This window comes from Onychomys torridus, chromosome 4 (genome assembly GCF_903995425.1).
Source record: "Onychomys torridus chromosome 4, mOncTor1.1, whole genome shotgun sequence".
NCBI lineage: Eukaryota > Metazoa > Chordata > Mammalia > Rodentia > Cricetidae > Onychomys > Onychomys torridus.
This window is the reverse complement of record NC_050446.1, coordinates 95,231,231-95,250,546: the sequence shown is the minus strand read 5'-3', so window position 1 is coordinate 95,250,546 and position 19,316 is coordinate 95,231,231. Positions and strand designations below refer to the sequence as shown.

Below are 19,316 nucleotides of genomic sequence, written 5' to 3'. Positions count from 1 at the left end.
AAATTATGGTGATTCTATGAGGTCCCCCCCCTCTCTTTTTTTTTTTTTGTTTTTGTTTTTGTTTTTCGAGACAGGGTTTCTCTGTGTAGCTTTGTACCTTTCCTGGATCTTGCTCTGTAGATCAGGCTGGCCTCGAACTCACAGAGATCCGCCTGCCTCTGCCTCTCGAGTGCTGCAAACCCAGATCTGGAAGGGCAGCAAGTGCTCTTAATCCCTGAGCCATTTCTCCAGCTCCCCATTTGTCTTTTCTGCCATTTGTCTTTTCTGCCATTTGGTGTCATTGAATATTAGAGGTAAGCAGTCACCATGCCCTACTCAAAGGCTACTCAATAGCCTGAGAGTGCAACTCAGTGCTAAGATCCTTGTCTAGCTCTGAGTTCAGTCCCCAGCACCATTTAAAGACAACAACAATGGAATGGCTACATTAATTAGTTTTCCCTCTTATTTTAAGGAGATAGAGAAGTGCTTTTCCTCAAAAATCAGGCAACAGACATTTTTTAAAAAAATAACATAATTCTTAATTGATTTTTTTGGGGAATTTTACATCATGCACCCCAATCCTATTCATCTTCATATCCTCCCCTCACCCCTGCATCATCTCCCCAAAAGAACCTCCCCCAATCAATTAAAAACAAAATAAACAAAAGCCTGCCTTGAGGCTGGATGGCGTCAGCGGTGATGGCACATGCTTTTAATCTCAGCACTCAGGAGACAGAGCCAGGAGGATCTCTGTGAGTTTGAGGTGAGCCTGGGCTACAGAGTGAGATCCAGGACAGGCACCAAAACTACACAGAGAAACCGTCTTGAAAAACCAACCCCCCCACAAAAAAAACCACCACCAACAACAAAATCCACCTTGCTCCTCCGTCTTTAACACCTCTTCATTCATCCTAGTGGCATTGGATGCTGTGGTGTGTCACACAGTATACCCTTTTGTCCAATCTGCTCCACCTGCAGAATGTTCATTGCAGTGAGTCACTGGGCTGGTTCAAAGCCTCTGACACACCATCATCAGTGGACTCTCACCAAAACGCCTCTCTGTCCTGCTGTTGCCCCAAGTCATGGGGATCTTCCAGTTTTTGTTCTGCAGGACTAGTCCCTTCATGTACTCTAGCAGGTCATATATAGGGTGTTAGGGTGAGCCAATCCCAAGGCCTAGGATGTGGGTGGGTCTTTTTGGGCCACTAGGATCTCCCCCCTCAGACTAGGGACAGAGCCAGCTGTCCTAGGCCCATGCCCTAGGGGCCAGCTCTCCCACACCCATGGTGAGGGGTAGGGCCATCTCTCCTGAGTCCTTACTTGGAGGTCAGCTCTCCTGCTACAGTGACCAGTGAGGGACAGGGACAGTTATCCCTGGGCCAGTGAGGCACATGGCTGGCTCAGTACAGCTCTCGTATTCAACGTACATGGTTCCTATGACCCCTTGTGGCAACATGGGCCATGGACATCATCACAAACCCCAGCTGCAGCAGGACCACAGACCCAGGCATGGTCCTTGGTAGCAGCTCAGGTCTGGGTCTGTGGTCCTGACGTTACTATGGCCCCTGCACCAGCAAGGTCTCAGGTGGCTATCCAGACCCTGGGCATCCTTACAACCCTCAGTGGTAACAGGAGCCATAGACAGCAACACAGACCCTGGCTGCTGCAGGGCCACTGGCCCAGACATAGCTCCCCTACTCCCCACAGCAGCTAAGACCCAGATATCATCATGTTCCCTGATAGCAGCATGGCCCTTGGACACCAAAATGACCACAGGTGGTGGCCTAGATCCTGGGCATTCCCATGGCCTTGGCAGCAGCATGGATCATAGACGTCAGCATAGACTCCAGCTATGGCAGCACCACGGCAACTCCATGGCAGCATCTCAGGCCGAGATGTCACCCCTATTCTGGGTGGCAAACAGGCTGCCAACATCAGCTCATTCCTCACTGCCCTTGCCCCTTCAGATCTTCCTCTTACCATAGAGTGCAAACTATTCTGCCTCTTTCTCTCCCATTTCTCCACCATATATTTGTTAATCATAGTGGCACCCACCCACTCGCCCATCAGGAAGTGTGAACTGTGAGACGCAGGCTGCCAGGCCGGTGTCTTTCGCAAAGCTACACAGAGAAACCCTGTCTCGAACCCCCCCCCCAAAAAAAAAGAAGAAGAAGAAGAAGAAGAAGAAGAAGAAGAAAAGTGGTGTTTTGATTTTCTTCTCCTTTTTTTTTTTTTTTTTTTTTTTTTGCTGTTGTTGTTGATACAGATTAAACCCACTGACTTGTACGTGGCAGGCAGACATTCTATCACCACATTTCCTGTTCCTTTTATTGTTGTTATTCTTGTTTTGAGACAGGGTCTTTGCAGGCTAACCTCAGACACATGACAACCCTATCGCAGCTTCCTGTCTGCTGATATTATGGATGTGAACTGCTGAACTTAGAGATTTATGTATTAGAAACATTTGCTGGGTATGCTGGCTCATGCCTTTAATCCCAGCACTCAGGAGGAGGCAGAGTCAGGCAGACCTCTGAATTCAAGACCAGCCCAGTCTAGAGAGTGAGTTCTATGACAGCCAGAGCTGTTACAGAGAAAGTCTGTCTTGAGAGAGGCAGGGAACACTTTTGTGGGAAGACAGCTTAAAGGAATTGTTTTTCTCCTTCTACTATCTGTGTCTTAGGGGCTGAACTCAAGGTGTTGGCTTGGCACCATCTTTACATGTTGAGCCATCTAACTGAGACCCTATTGTTAAGAATTTCATCTGAGGCTGAAAGATATCTCTGTGGGTGAATCTCTTGTCCACAAGAATGAGGACCAGAGCTTGGGGTTCTAGCATCCTCCTAAGTCAGGTGGCAGTGACAGCCCCTCTAATCCTAACTGTAGGAGGCTGAGTCAGGGAATCCTCACAGCAAGTTGGCTAGCTGGACTAGCCAGATCAGGGAGCTCTGGGCATACGCCCATCAACATGTAAACAGATGCAGTACATGACAAAAAACGTTTTTTGTTACAAATAAATTCCTTTAGTGTCTGTCTACCATTTCTTTTTAATTTTTTTTTTTTTTTTAGCTGAGGACCGAACCCAGGGCCTCATGCTTGCTAGGCAAGCGCTCTACCAGTGAGCTAAATCCCCAACCCATGCCTACCATTTCTTTTACAGGTTTTTTATTACCAGGATGTTAAATGCAGGGAAGAAATGTATGACAAAGATATCATCATGCTTCAGGTACCTGTTTGAGTTACTCTCCACTAGATTTCCCTTTCTTTTTTATATTTCTGAAGATGAGGGAACACTGGCTTAACTTGAGTTTACCTCACCATTAACTGAACATGGTAGCATACAAACAGAACAAGCAATCTATTATTGTCTGCAAAATTATTTTGTAGTTTTCTGAATTGACTATTAGAGACAAGTGTTCCTCCATTTAATACACAGAAATATGACACTCAATTTCTTTCACAGATCGGAGCATCTATAATGGATCCTAACAAGTTCTTGTTACTGGTACTTCAGAGGTATGAACTTGCTGATGCTTTTAACAAGACCATATCCACAAAAGACCAGGTAAGCAATGGATTGGCATGTGAATTAGTTCCAAAGGAAATATCAGTGTCTCTATTTTATTTATATTTTAAAAGCATATTTTTTATATATACAATTAACTTTCCATATCTGGATTCTGCCATCTACAGATACATCATACTAGGGATCAGATATTTTTTTAAAATTGTATCGGTACTAATATATAAAGTTTTTCCTCAAACAGTGCTATACAACCACTATTTAGATGACATTTACATTTGTATTAGGTACTATAAGTAATCTAGAAGTACTTTCAAAATATATGGCATAATGTGTATAGTTCATACATGGATACTACATCATTTTATAAGGGACTTGAGCATCCTTGGATTTTGGTGTCCTGGTTGGGATGTCCTAGATGTCTAGGAGCCATGGTACATCCCATACTCTGGAACAGCTGTACCTTCAAACATCATGTGTGCACATAGAATGCACAAATACACAAACATGCATACTTTCCTTTCACTCTAGAAAACTTAGACTCCATATAGATCAACAACAACAAAAAAAAGAAATGTCATTTAATGTACTGCCTTCAGAAATAAAGTGCCAATTAGTTTGTTTTTAAAGCAAAAGCTTTATTCTGCATGTGTTGTCTTATAATTCATAGCCTGTGTTTAACAAAATATTGTGGCAGGATTTTTTTCTTGTAACTGAATAAATTCCAGACCTATATCATTTTTACATATCATTTTAATAACTATAGAGCAGTTCCATTGCATGCAGAAAGCATTATACTTTTGTCTCTTTACTGAAGTTTTACTAGTTTTGATATTGCAGATATCTATAATACAAGTATTAAGTACATGTCTAATTATTTTAAGATAATTTTTTTTTTTTTTTTTTTTTCCCGAGACAGCGTTTCTTTGGAGCTTGTCCTGGACTAGCTCTGTAGACCAGGCTGGCCTTGAACTCACAGAGATCCACCTGCCTCTGCCTCCTGAGTGCTGGGATTAAAGTGCATACCATCACCACCTGGCAACATTGACTGTCTTAAATTTATTAAATTCCATTACTTTATTCTTCTAACTTAGAAGTTGTTTACAGAGGCCCAAATAATAAGCTATTGAAAGGAAATTAATTTTTAGTTACTTTACACTTAGTGACAATAACTGATTTTATCTGTCGAACTTGATTATGTTTTAGGGAAGGGTAGTCTTACCATACTTTAGACATCTATTTTAAACCAACTTTCTCACTGTCCTGGTAAGAAGGAAGCTAATAGTAGAGAAAGGATAAGATTAGAATTTGTTGATTTAGGACACATAATGATGGGAGATAATGATAATGAAGAAATGGAGAGTTTTAACAGATTGTTTTTGAGTGCTTTATGTGTCAAGTGGAAGCTTTGGTACCAACTGTGCTCTGAAGAAAACTCTAGGCTAGCTGGGCCATGGGTCCATCAAGAAATGCAGATTTGATGAGTTTTGGGGTTCTTATGCAACTTTTTTTTTAATTCTATAGGATTTGATTAAGCAGTATAATACATTAATAGAAGAAATGCTTCAAGTCCTCATCTATATTGTGGGTAAGATTAAAACAAAATATTTTGAAGTGGAACATGATTTACTTTCTAGAGAATGTTAATAAAATATAATTGATAATTGTCTTCTGTTCCAAATGCTATATAAAATTTCAGAGTTTAATGTGACCAGTATGATGGATAGATTTATAAAGTTTTTTTTTTTTTTTTTTAAATAAACCTTGCATATTTTTTTCTCAGTATTGGAGATCAAACCCAGGGCCCTTTACATTTTAGGCAAGTACTCCACCACTAAACTACATCCCTAATAACCTTTTAATTTTTATACTTGATTTTTAATTGTTGGACTTTGAAGGTCAAGTTACAAGTATCCTGACTAGAAATGTAGATCTTTTTAAAAATTTATTTATTTATTTTACATTCTACTGCAGTTTCCCCTCTTTTTTCCTCCCCTCCCCCTCCCCCTCCCCCAACCTCTCCTCCTCCATTTCTGTTCAGGAAAGGGCAGGCCTCCCACGGATATCTAGAAAACATGGCATATCAAGTTGCAGTAAGACTAAGCACCTCACCTTTCATTAAGGCTGGGCAAGGCAACCCAATATGAGGAGTAGGGTCCCAAAAGCTAATGAAAGAGTCAGTGACATCCTTTTCTCCCATTGTTAGGAGTCTCACCAGAGGACCAACCTACACAACTGTCACATATATGCAGAGGGCCTAGGTCAGTCCCATGTAGGCTCCCTGGTTGTCATTTCAGTCTCTGTGAATTCCTATGACCCTAGGTTATTAATCTATTTATTTAGTGCTAACATTACATATGTACATGAAATTTAAATGTATCCTGGGTCTAAGTTAAATGTTTTTGTCATGTCATTCTTGCAAACTACTTTGTGTAAATAGCAGAATGAGAAAGATGGTTGTGAGCTGCTGTGTGCTGCTAGGAACAAGACTTGGTTCCTCTAAAAGAGCAGCAAATGCTCTTGACCAAGGCGCCATCTTGCAAGCCTCACTTCTGGCTTATAATGGGAAAAATATAAATAAGTAGAAAATATCTGGATTAGGAGTTACAGGATGAAGTCTCGGCCTTGCTTTCAGTAGTTAAGAGCATGCTATATAATCTTTGAGTTTCAGATTCCTAATCCATGCAATATGAAAGGAATTTACTCCAAGGTTGCTTCTGGGACTGTGATCCTGGGGGATACCCCTTTGGTAAATATATATATGTATATGAAAATTAAATTACAAAATTTGCAAATGTGAAAATAAGTCATTAGAAACAAGTACTGGACAAATTCTTTGTGAAATGTGTGTGATTTAGAGACTATCTAAAAGATTCTCTTAGACTGGGCGGTGGTGGCGCACGCCTTTAATCCCAGCACTCGGGAGGCAGAGCCAGGCGGATCTATCTCTGTGAGTTAGAGGTCATCCTGGTCTACAGAGTGAGATCCAAGACAGGCTCCAAAACTATACAGAGAAACCCTGTCTCGAAAAACTAACTAACTAACTAACTAACTAAGTCAGGTAAAAGGTTCTCTTACAGATGCCATAGGTCTTTGTATAGGTGTTACATTATGGAAAACTAGTGGAGAATATATAGGTCATGAAGGCAGAGTGGAAGGGATGAAGGAGGAGACTAGTGGAAGGGAAATGGATAGTATGGGAGATGGATATGGTCCAAGTACATAATACAGCTGAAAGAAATTGTCCTTATAAGATATCAATGAAAATTTCAGTAGGACCAGATAAGTGACTCATATTGGTCAAGTGCCTACTGTGCAGGCACGAGGACATGAATTCAACCCAGAACCAAGGAGACCAGGACAGGAGGATCTCTAAAGAGCAGGTTTGCCAGCAAGTTTGACTGCATTAATGAACTCCAGATTCAGTGAGCCATCCTGTCTTAGAAATGAGATGGAAAGCACGATCCCATAATGAAGACCCCTGACATTGATTTCTGGCCTGCACACACACACACACACACACACACATACGTATGCTCACATACCTAAACATTTTATGATATATATGTACACATTACATAATTACATATATGTGTACATATATATAATATACATACAAATATATACTAAAAACACAAAAAACAGATTTTTTTTTAATGTCTTGAAGCAGTGGAAATTAGATATTATGACACCAGAGACATTCCTATAGTTAATTTAGCAATTTCTAATCTTTATTTGACAGTGGGGGGTGTGTGTGTGTGTGTTTATATATTTGTAACCTGGACTTGGACCTAGGGATATAGCTCAGTGGTAGAGTATGTCCCTAGCATATGTGAGCCCTGGGCTTGATACATAATACTGTTTTATATGTAAGCCATTAATTTTACTTTTCAGTTTTCATTTTGTTCTTTTTTATGTATTTATCTATTTCTCTGGCTCTGGCTCTGTTTCTCTTTCTGTGTATGTGTGTGTGGGGGGGAGTATGGGTATGTGGGCACATGTGTCTGTGTCCATATATTTATGCATGCATGTGGAAGACATGGGTTTTTTTTGCAGGGATTTTTTTATTTAATTTTTTCCCTCTTTTTTCTTTTTGATACAGGGTCTCACTATGTAGGTCAGGGTGATCTGAAACTCATTATGTAGACCAGGCTGGCCTCCAACTCACAGAGATCTGCATGTCTCTGCCTCCAGCGTGCTGGTGTTAAAGGCATGTGCCAACATGACTGACCTTAACGACTTATTATTTTTTTAATTATTGTTTTTAGAGTAGGTGTGGGTATGTGTATGTGAGTGCAGGTACCCTTTGAGTCCAGAGGCATTGGGTCCTATGGAGCTGGATTAGCAGGCAGTAATAGAACTTGGGTCCTCTGCAAGAGAAATACATGCTTGTACCTACTGAGCCACCTTTCCAACCTGTAGACTTGGCTTTTGAAATCTGGTCTTTCAGTCTGTGACCCTCCTATCTCAACTTCCCAGTGCTGGGGTCACAGTAAGTTAAAGCAAGGCCTGACTTCTCAGTGAGCTCTCTCTTTCAGCAAATAGTTTATTGTTTGATTTTGGGAAAATATTGAAATAATGATTTGTGTGTTATAAACCTGATTTAATGCAGTGTTTTGGTTATAAGTACATCTTATCTGTTAGAACAGAACTTAAATAGAAATCAATGGAATTTTCTGGTTTTATTTTTTGTTGTATTAGGTGAGCGTTATGTACCTGGAGTGGGAAATGTTACCAAAGAGGAAGTCATAATGAGAGAGATTATTCACTTGCTTTGCATTGAGCCCATGCCACACAGTGCCATTGCCAGAAACCTACCTGAGAATGTAAGTCTACTTTTTTTTTTGAGACAGGGTTTCTTTTCTCTATTTAGTTTAGTTTGGGTGCCTGTCCTGGATCTTGCTCTGTAGACCAGGCTGGCCTTGAACTCATGGAGATCCGCCTGGCTCTGCCTCCTGAGTGCTGGGAATAAAGGTGTGCACCACCACCGCCTGGCTCTTCTTTTTTAAAAAAAAAATTTATTTAAAGCTTTTTATTTTATATGTATGAGTGTTTTTCCTACATTGTTTGTAAGTGTACCACATGCATACCTGGTGTTCTTAGAGGGTGTTGGATCCCCTGGAACTGGAGCTGTGGATAGTTGTGAGCCAACATAGAGGCGCTAAGAACTGAACCCAGGACTGGTGTATGGGCAGCCAGTGCTCCTAACCACTGAACCATTTCTCTAGCCCCTAAACTTACTTTTCAGTCCCTCTTCTCAAGATTGGAGGAGTTTGGGTTTTTGTTGTTTGGTTTGATTTTTTTTCTCTTTCTCTCTTTCTTACTGTCTCTTTCTTTCTTTCTTCCTTCCTTCCTTCCTTCCTTCCTTCCTTCCTTCCTTCTTTCTTTCTTTCTTTCTTTTCTTTTTTTTTTTCCGGTTTTTTGAGACAGGGTTTCTCTGTGTAGCTTTGGAGCCTGTCCTGGATCTCACTCTGTAGACCAGGCTGGCCTCGAACTCACAGAGATCCTCCTGGCTCTGCCTCCTGAGTGCTGGGATTAAAGGCGTGCGCCACCACTGCCTGGCTTTCTCTTTCTTAATTGGAAGTTGACTTCAAATTTCAGGAAAATTTGCTAAGCAAAATGACCCATATTTTTATTTTAGGGTTGTAAGTCAGTTACCTTTCAGTTTTTATCTATACAAGCTTTAGTTCTAGGAAAATGCTCTTAAATTTTTTATGTACTTTAAAATAAGGTTTTGGCAGAGGAAATGAAAGCTATCTGAAATACTGAGGGTGTTGGAGCAATATATTAATGTAGATATTCTGGGAAGCAGGTCAGAAAACGAGACATTAAGATTTTATTATTTCTGTAATGAAATAATAAAATGTGGTATGGGGGCTAGGAAATACTAGGGAGCTCTTGGAGTATTTTGCAAGCCTGCTTTTGTGAAGAAGAAGAAGAAGAAGAAGAAGAAGAAGAAGAAGAAGAAGAGGAAGAAGAGGAAGAAGAGGAAGAGAGGAGAAGAGGAAGAAGAGGAAGAAGAGGAAGAAGAGGAAGAAGAGGAAGAAGAAGAAGAAGAAGAAGAAGAAGAAGAAGAAGAAGAAGAAGAAGAAGAAGAAGAAGAAGAAAAGCAAAGAAAGATCAGTGGAAGCATCCTATAATAAAGTTGATCTCATAGAAGAAAACAGAATAGTAGTCACTAGAAACCAAGGGTGTCAGGGAGATCAGATAGATTGAATAACAGGCAGCAAAGTACATGAGGTAGGAAGAGGAATTTGTTGTAGTGTTCTGAACTTGACAACAGAGGGACCTGTTTCAGAATAACTAGAAAAAGAGTCCAAAGTTTTCACCATAGAGAACTGAGACATGTTTGAGGACTTGGAAATTCCACTGACCCCAATTTGATGGTTACATGGTGCATACATATCCGAAATCATTGTGATATGTCTCACACATATGTACACGTATTGTGTGAAAAGGGAGAAGGAAAGGGTGGAAACAAAGCAGGTGGGAAGGCTGCGTGCTGTGGCACACGCTGTAAACCCAGAATCTGGAGTTGAGACCGCTGGAGCTATAGAGCAAGGCCCTGTGAAGAAAAGTGAGGAGGGTGGAGAGAGGAGAGAGACAGAGCAAGAAGAATAAAAGTCAGGCTCTGTTGTCCTACTGTGTCTCTCAGGACAAGCCTTGTCCAGTGTCTGGAGTCCTTTAGTGGGAAGCCTGGAGGACGGCAGAGAAAGCATAGCATTCTGCCCTCTAAATAGAGGTCATCGGTAAGGTAAAATTTGATCTACCCCACAGTGGTATTTATGCTTTAGCATGTATGGATACTGGTACAATATTGTCCTAAAGTTACGATTCTTAGTATTTTTTCCTCTTCTGAAATTTAAGTATAAATTAGAACAATGGTTATTTTATCTAAGTTTTTGTTTGTGTGTGTGAGTGGAAGTGGAATTATGCACATCCCGCGACACCCATGCAGATATCAAGCTGCCTATATGAGCTTTCTGGTGATTCTTCTGCTACCTCTCATCTTACTGTGGCCCAGAATGCTGGGATTACGTTTGTGAGCCATTGTGTGTGGTTTTTCTATGGGTTCAAGGCTTGGATATCATTCATATCAGGAGAGCATGGCAAAGCATTTTTATCCATAGAACTACCCCCATAGTTCTAGAAAAGTGATCCTTAATAAAGAACTAAACTGACGTGTGTTGTCAAGACTTTCATACATACAATAGGGATATGCTTTCACTAAATATTTTCTTCCTCTCCACCTCAAATAATTTGTAATTTTTTTCAAGTTCCATTGTAAACTGGTTGTCAAACTGTAGCTGTTTGGCATGTTACTTTTGTGATTTTTGTATATCCATTTACTAATTTCATGATTAATGCCTTTTAAATATCAAATTACAGTTTTCCTTAGTGTGTTTTAAGCAGTAATATGTGTACAATAATAGTTTTTAAAGTAATTTCCCCCTAAATACTATTAAAATAAAATATTCAAATATTTGAAAAAATATCTGTTACACCTAAAGTAATTTCATATATGACTGGTGTTACATATATACCATACTTAGAAGCAAATGCTCTAGGGCATCCTCTGACTTTGCTGCTTACTCTCGAGTAAAGGAGGTTAAATAGATGTGGGCAGGTAAGGCAAAGGATCATTCATTTCCAGGTGGTTAGGGCCAGCCTGAGCAACATAGTGAGACTCCATCTCTTTAAATAGGTAAATAAAATAAATGTTAAAATTTTGTGTGTGTGTGTGTGTGTGTGTGTGTGTGTATTACAGTACTCATGTGCCATCTGCAGAGATAAGAGGACAACTTGGAGGGATCAATTCTCTCTCCTTTCATTATGCAGGTCCCAGGGATTAAACTCAGTTCATTAGACTTGGCAGGAGGTACCTTTACCCACTGACACATCTTGCCACCCAAAATAAAGTTTGAAAAAGAGGTTAAATTGCTTAATTTTTAAAGGCCATAGGAAGCTATAAATTTAATGTAGTGGCTTAACTAGGTTCTTATCCTTGTACATGACTTCATAAAAATACTACTCTGGTGTTTTTTTGTTTTTTGTTTTTTTTTAGGAAAAGTTGGCGCTTAATTAGCAGAAAATTATCAGCTGCACATCTGGGCATTTGCACAGATGTTTTGCCATATGCCATATGTTTCTGGTTTGAGGCTATTCATTCTGTTTACTTTGGTTTCAAGGATTAGTACAGCATGGACATGTACCTAAATGTTGTTTATGAATATACTATATAAGGCTTTTAAACATGAGTATATAGCTGAGTGATGAGTATTTACTGTAAGGCCCTGGGTTAAATTTTAAGAAGGAAGGAAGGAAGGAAGGAAGGAAGGAAGGTAGGAAGGAAGGAAGGAAGGAAAAACAAAAAAGAAAAGAAAGGAGGATGGGAGCTAAAGATTTTGCGTGTGTGTGTGTGTGTGTGTGTGTGTGTGTGTGTGTGTGTGTGTGTGAAGGCAAACTGAGAGAGCTATTTATGCATAAGATTATATATCTTAAGAAATAAGTTTCCTACAACAAATTGGCTCCGTATATAGTTTTAATAAATATGGCAATTAATCTTTTAATTTATTGTATATAAAGTACTTCAGAGATGAAGTTGAAAATATATTTCAGTTCACAGTAAGAGGAAAATTCCCTGGGTGGTAGTAGTGCACTAGTTTAATCCCAGCACTTGGGAGGCAGAGCCAAGCGGATCTCTTTGAGTTCGAGGCCAGCCTGGGGTACATTGAGAGATCCAGGACAGACACCAAAACTACACAGAGAAACCCTGTCTCGAAAAACCCAAAAATAGAAAGAAAGAGAGAAAAAAGGAAAATTCGTTACTTGAAAGTAATAATGTCAAAAATGTTATTTCAACAGGAAAATAATGAAACCGGCTTAGAGAATGTCATAAACAAAGTGGCCACATTTAAGTAAGTGTTTACTATTTATGCTTATTCTGAGAGACAGGCTGGTCTTTGTTTTTATGCTCTGATACTTTGTGGAACATCTGGATTTTTCTGTAGAATCATAGGAGTGCTCAAGCGGAGTAGAGGGAGAATGAGGGATGCACTAGGACTAACTAGTGATTAATTATTATTATTAATAATGCACTAGGACTAAGTGGTTGTGAGATAGTCGGTGTGTTTATTGGTGAAATGAGCTTCTTTAGTAAGTAAGTGAGAAACTTGTCTAGTGCTGTTATTAGGTGATTTAAACAGTAAACTAATAAGACTGTCTGATAACCCTTTCCCAATGATTTGAAGCTATGACTTCATTGTTTGATAAATTTTTATTTTATGTGTTAGTCTTAGATTTTTCTCCAGCAGAGTTAACTGTATTTTATAATTCTTTCACTCTCGTGGTATGTAGAGTGGAAACGGTAAGTGGTTAATTCTTGACATTTGGAAAACTGATACTAATAATGTACTTGGAGTTGTGATGGTGTTACGTTCAGAGTGACGCCACTAGTTTTAACAGCTTGTCAAATGTCCTGTGCCTTTTTCTCCCGTAGTAGTGGGTAATGATATTTTCAACTTAAGAATTGGACAGAACACAAAGATGCTAAATGTCCATAAGCAAATATGGTCTATTCTTCTAGCCTTGGTGCTTTTTCTACTAGTGTGCTCAATAGAGGATTCCACACTGTTGTTGTAACAGTTTGCTACTGATGATTTGTCTCTCTACCGTTTGAGATTTGATCCTTAATCGTTTGGTGTACTGGAGTTCATCAGATCCCTTTCAACCCAAGGCTATACAAAAGAAGTGTGGAAAGCTAAGGAGGGCATGCTATATGTCCACTAGCAGACAACAAACTTTCCCAGATTTGGTTGAATTTCCTATCTGTTGAGTACAGTGTCACTAGTGTCAGGACCTTATATTCAGTGTATGGTTTTTGAATTATCATAGCAACTAAAGAGATCATTTCTGAGATATAATTTTTTAAAAATCTTGAATTTTAGATTAGATTTTAGATTCTTTTTTGTCTTTTTTTTTTTTCCCCAGAGCTGAGGACCGAACCCAGGGCCTTGCGCTTGCTAGGCAAGCGCTCTACCACTGAGCTAAATCCCCCAACCCCTAGATTTTAGATTTTTACTTTGTTTTTGTTTTTGTTTTCAATATTGTGAAAACAAAACAAAACAAAGCCTGCTGTTTGTATTTTCTGTTGCTTTAGGAAACCAGGTGTATCAGGCCATGGAGTTTATGAACTGAAAGATGACTCACTGAAAGACTTCAATACGTACTTTTACCATTACTCTAAAACACAGCACAGCAAGGTAGGAAAACTATCCTTTTCAGTAAATAACCCTGAAGTTCTGTACGTTTTTCTGAATCTACAGAAAAGTAGTTTCATGATGCCTTTTGTTAGTAGAGGGTGTTAACTCATTCAAGAAAATCAGCAATCTAGTGTGGAGACAATATTTAGATTTTCTTGACTATACCAAAAATGTTCTTTATAGTTGTTATAGGAGAAGATGGTTTAATGATGCACCTTTCCTTTCACAGTCATATGCCTCACTTGTTTATTTAGGATGATATATTCTCTCTCTCTCTCTCTCTCTCTCTCTCTCTCTCTCTCTCTCTCTCTCAGCAGTGACTATTCTGCAGAATATCAGTACACAGTTTCTGTTGGTCCTAGAAGGATAAGTAATCACTTGGTTTAGGTGATGGCTGATTTTGTTGACATTTACTTAAGTTGAATAATTTACAAAAACAGGGGATAGAGAAAGATGGCTGCTGCCAGCACTGTCTTGCTTGTTTGCTGCCATTGTGGGAAATGCTTTGCTCTGCCGTGGCTTCCTCTCCATGATCATCTGAAGCCAGACATGAGCTGAGCGAGATGCTGCTGTCCTTTAACTCACGCTGACTGGTACTGTCTCACAGCACTGGAGTTTAACACAGAAGCTTTCATTTAATAAAATAAATAAATTATGAGTAAAGAGATCAGGTACTGTCATGTGGGTCCTTGTACAGAGTACAAGTTTTTCCGACTAAAGAGCACTGACTACTCTTCCAGAGGTCCTGAGTTCAATTCCCAGCAACCACATGGTGGCTCACAACCATCTGTAATGAGATCTGGTGCCCTCTTCTGTATACATAATAAATAAATAAATCTTAAAGAAAAACAAAAACAAAAACCAAGGTCTAAGTTCTTTCTTTTTTTTTTTTTTTTTAAAGTTTTTATTACATTTATTTATTGGGGTGTGGGTGTCCATGTGGAAGTCAAAGGACAACATGCAGAAGTCTGTTTACTCCTGTCACACGGGGCTCAGGAATTGAGACCCATGTCTTACTTAGTGGCAGGCACCCTTTACTGGCTGCGCCATCTCACCACTTGGGGCAAGGGCTAAATTCGGAATGAGAATCATACCTCACCCATCTTATAGGAAGTAACCTTTCTTAAGACAATTATTTGGCGCTAGTCAAGGTAATATTTTGAATACATTTTAAATTAGTATATAAAGTATTTTCGTAAATAGGTCAATCTTTTCTATTTATTTTCAAACAGCATTCCATTTTTTTTTTTTTTTTTTTTTTTTGTGCTTGCTAAGCAGTGTATGTAATGATAGTTGTTACTTTTTCCTTAATAGGCTGAACATATGCAGAAGAAAAGGAGAAAACAAGAAAACAAAGATGAAGGTAAAATTGAGATTCTGAACTGACACATTTTCACTATTTTCTGTGGGTGTTTTATTTTGTTTTGCTGATTTGAAGGGGCAACTAAAGGAAATATAAAGAGCTTTGTATTTACATAGTAATATGTGGCTGTCACGAATGACAGTGTTTTAAGTTGTTAGCAAGTACAATTTATTTTGAGAGGCTGGTATAGCAGTTTACATTTCCTTTGACAGTGGTATTTACGGTGCTTTAAAGCAGAAAGAAATCACATGTTATTTTGCATTTAAACTATTAATTTTCATATTCACATTTTCAATTATGTCTGTTAGGGTAGTTCAAATAAAAATGCACCTGTCTATCTCTTTAACTCATTTATTCTGCTTCCCTAACAGCATTGCCGCCGCCACCTCCTCCTGAGTTCTGTCCTGCTTTCAGCAAAGTAATCAACCTCCTCAACTGTGATATTATGATGTACATTCTCAGGACCATATTTGAGCGGGCAGTAGACACAGATTCTAACTTGTGGACAGAAGGGATGCTCCAAATGGTATGTTGACCTGCAGTGTTTCCTTTTGAGTTCTTGTGGAATCTAAAAAACAATCCCCGGATTAATATCAGTCAGAACCATATCAGAAACACATGATACTCAGGAATCATTAAAATGGTTTCACTGTGGCCCAAGTTTCTTTGTTGATACATTCTCATGTTTTTAGCATCTTTACTCTTGGGAACTATTTATATTTTAAAAGACTCAAAAAAAAAGAAAGAAAGAAAAGAAAAAAGAAAAGTGTTGGATCTGAAATCATAGGATAGGGATAGCCAGGAAGTGAGAATTAAGACCGGGAAGGATTTATCAAGCCTAGGTGGTTTTGGAAAGGCTTGAACAAACATCTGAACATGGAGAATTCCACTGCTGGGCAGCCAGGGTCAAATCTGTATGAGCCCTGGAGGTTCCAGCTTTGCCTGTTCACCACCTGTCCGTCTTCTTTTCTTCTGGCCCCTGGTCCTTACCCCAGATGTTCCCCAGCTTTCTCTCCAGGTGGGCCTTCTTATCCTGTGACACATCTAGGGTGTCACGGATGCCAACCCTTAGGTCGTTGTCCTTCCCCTGCTCCTGTGAAGTCTCTGGCTTTTGCCATGGTAAGCCTAGGAATGACTGTTTTAAGTTCAGCGCAGTGGCTATACCTTAAACCACTGCTACTTCAGGCAGCAATTGCAGCTTCACAGTTCTTGGCCTGCTTCTCTAGCTGCAGCAGTAGGCCACTCAGGCCACAGCCTGCTGGGAATCCTCCCACAGGCACTGTCTATGTGCTGCCACTAAAGGTAGTTTTAACTAAATCTCTGTCTTTCTATTTATAAATAAGACTCCATATTCAAAGGCTGGTGTAAAAACCTGCTAGCTCAGAGAGGCTGAGTTGCAATTAGCTAACTTCCCCTCCTTGCTGGCATTTCTGAAAGACCAGTGCTTCTGCTTTGCCAAACCAGAAAACACTGTGCCACTTCAAACCCACCCTACTACTTCCTGTGTCTCTCTATCTCTCCCGGATGCCCTCTGATGGTCTATGGTTACATTCTGTCAGCTAGCTGCTAATGCAGCCTCGTGACTCAAGGTTAATTTTATTTAATTAACACAAATGCAAGCTCAGGCTCACAGTGTGATCGAATATCCCCCAACAGATGATGGACAAGAAAATGCAGAAGAAAATGAAGAAAGCTCATAAAAAGATACACAAACAGTACAGGCATAGAAGGCAGGGCCTGGACCCCTCTCTTCCTAAGTGCCCCTAGTTCTGCTTTCATCAACTCCAGCAACTGTGTTGTGCTGGGGGAAATTAACCTTCCACTCCCTGCCCTTGACTGTGTCTTCCTCTGCAAAGCTGCTGGGAAGTCGAATCCATTTGGTTGATGAGTTCTTTGGAACATAGTCTATTCCTATGCTACCTTAGGTACTATTCATCAACTTTGTTCAAATAAAATAAAGCTCCTTCTCCTGAGTTAAGGTGAAAAAAAGAAGTCTGCTCATGTTAATGACAAGTCCATATCCAATTGCATCATGCATTTTTCTTTTAATTTTTTAATTTAATTTTTTTATTTTCCAGACAGAGTTTTCTTGTGTCACCCTGACTGTCCTGGAACTCTGTAGACCAAGCTGTGAACTCAGAGATCTTCCTGCCTCTGCCTCCCTAAAGGGATGCATCACCAATGCCTGGAGCATCATGCTTTTTATAGGCATATATTTATTTATTTTGTTTGGTTTGGTGATGGTGGTGCTGGGGAATGAACCCAGGACCATGAATATTCTAGACAAGACCTCTATCACTAAGCCACACTTGCAACTCTTTTTGTTTGTTTGTATTTTGAAACAGGGTCACATACTGTAGCACAGGGTGCACTGAACTCCTTATGCCTAGGGTAGCTTTAAACTTGTGGCAGTCCTCCTGCCTCAGCATCCTAAGCACTAAAATTATGTTTATGAGCCATCATACCTGGTTTCTTGGAACCACTAATTAATAAATTACTTAATCCTGCTACTTTATGGTAACTATAATTATATATTTATTTAATACCTATTCAGTTTTCTCCATCCTTATCCCTTGTTGGTTATTATTGGTCCGTAGGCTCATGCTCTATTTGTATCTCAATACTTGTAACAGTGTAAAATATTTGCAGTACTATATTCAGTATTGTTGAGCTTTTTTTGAACTCTAGTTAAAATTTTCCCCACATCTCCCAGTGTCCTACTTAGGAGATAAGCACTGTTAATGTTTTGTATTTTTGGAAGCTATACCAACAAAAGCACATAAAGATCTTTGTCATTCTTGATTGCATGCATATCTCATTATGCATTATACTGTCATGCATTTAACTTCTCTTATTAATAGACATTGGGGTTGAATTGGGGTTTTTGTCATAACAAAGAACACTAAGATAAACATTTTTTATGGTTAGTTTGCTTCCTTGTTTGTGATGTTGCTCAGGCTGGTCTTGATTTTGTGGGCTCAGGTGATCCTTCACCCTCAGCCTTCCAAGTACATGAGATGACTTACAGATAGGCACTACACCTGGTTTACAGTGAACACCCTGTACAAATATCTTTGTGTACATAAATGAGTGTATTTGCTATACCAATTCTGAATACACAGTCTGTTGCTTTACATTTTAATGCTGTTGTCACAGTGATTTTTTTTTTAAATGTGAAACTAGTTCGTTTTCCCTCTGTCCCTATTGCAATAGCAAGTGATTGCTTCCTAACACTTTTGCGAGCTGTGTACTTTTTACTAAGCTCACATTTTTACCCCTTTTTAAGTGGTAGGTAAGCTATGTCTCCTTAATTTGGGGCATTTTTGGAGTGTTCATGATTTCTCTTTCTGTTGAGTATTTGCTTATGTCTTGTCATTTTTGCTTACTGTTTTCTTCCTCTGTGGGTTGTTTATATTAGTACCTCCAGCTAAAGAAGCAGCTCTTCAGAGACCCTTGTTTTCCTCCTTCAGGCATTCCACATACTGGCACTGGGCTTGCTGGAGGAGAAGCAGCAACTTCAGAAAGCTCCTGAAGAAGAAGTGACCTTCGATTTCTACCATAAGGCTTCAAGTATGCGAAAGCATCATTTCCCAACAAACTTCTAGCTAATTGCCAGTTTGTAATTGAAAGTTTGGGCCTTAAACATTTTTATCTGTTAATCCTTAAGATTTAGAAAACCCTTAAATGATTTATTTGCCTAGCATGTTTATAATATTTTCCAGTATACTAAGTTGTACAGATTCCCTACTGCAGCTGTTTTTACTGTGTGTGTGGTTGTAGTATGTCAGGAGTGAAGTGTGTCTGAAAATGTCGCTTTCTTATCTTGAAGACTGGGATCGGGTTAGATTAAAACCCTAAGTTAGTTTTGTTCAGAGTGTGTTCCTGAAACATTGATTATAAAACCAATACTTTAAGCAAAGTAATCACATTTTCTATTTGTACTACCTCTATAGATTATTGAAAGTATCACTAGCCTTCTTTGTATATGAAGAGAACGTGTCTCACATCAGTATTTCTGCAGTTCTCATGTGTGCTTTGTGTAGACAGTGAGCAGAGAGGAAAGACAGGAACAGACTATTAAGAATAGCTCTTGGGGTGGGGATTTAGCTCAGTGGTAGAGCTCTTGCCTAGCAAGCGCAAGGCCCTGGGTTCGGTCCTCAGCTTTGGCAAAAAAAAAAAAAAAAAAGAATAG

At 39.4% G+C, this 19,316-nt stretch overlaps 1 protein-coding gene across 1 annotated transcript in view; it reads left to right on the top strand.

Moving 5' to 3' along the window:
* Positions 1–19,316, top strand: part of Ubr1 (ubiquitin protein ligase E3 component n-recognin 1) — a 131,300-nt gene that overhangs the window by 53,967 nt on the left and 58,017 nt on the right. The window contains exons 18-26 of the mRNA XM_036185032.1: positions 3,137–3,202; positions 3,440–3,541; positions 5,024–5,087; positions 8,201–8,325; positions 12,365–12,417; positions 13,659–13,761; positions 15,076–15,124; positions 15,496–15,650; positions 18,595–18,694. Coding sequence (XP_036040925.1) covers positions 3,137–3,202; positions 3,440–3,541; positions 5,024–5,087; positions 8,201–8,325; positions 12,365–12,417; positions 13,659–13,761; positions 15,076–15,124; positions 15,496–15,650; positions 18,595–18,694 — 817 coding nt within the window. The remainder of the gene's footprint in view (positions 1–3,136; positions 3,203–3,439; positions 3,542–5,023; positions 5,088–8,200; positions 8,326–12,364; positions 12,418–13,658; positions 13,762–15,075; positions 15,125–15,495; positions 15,651–18,594; positions 18,695–19,316) is intronic.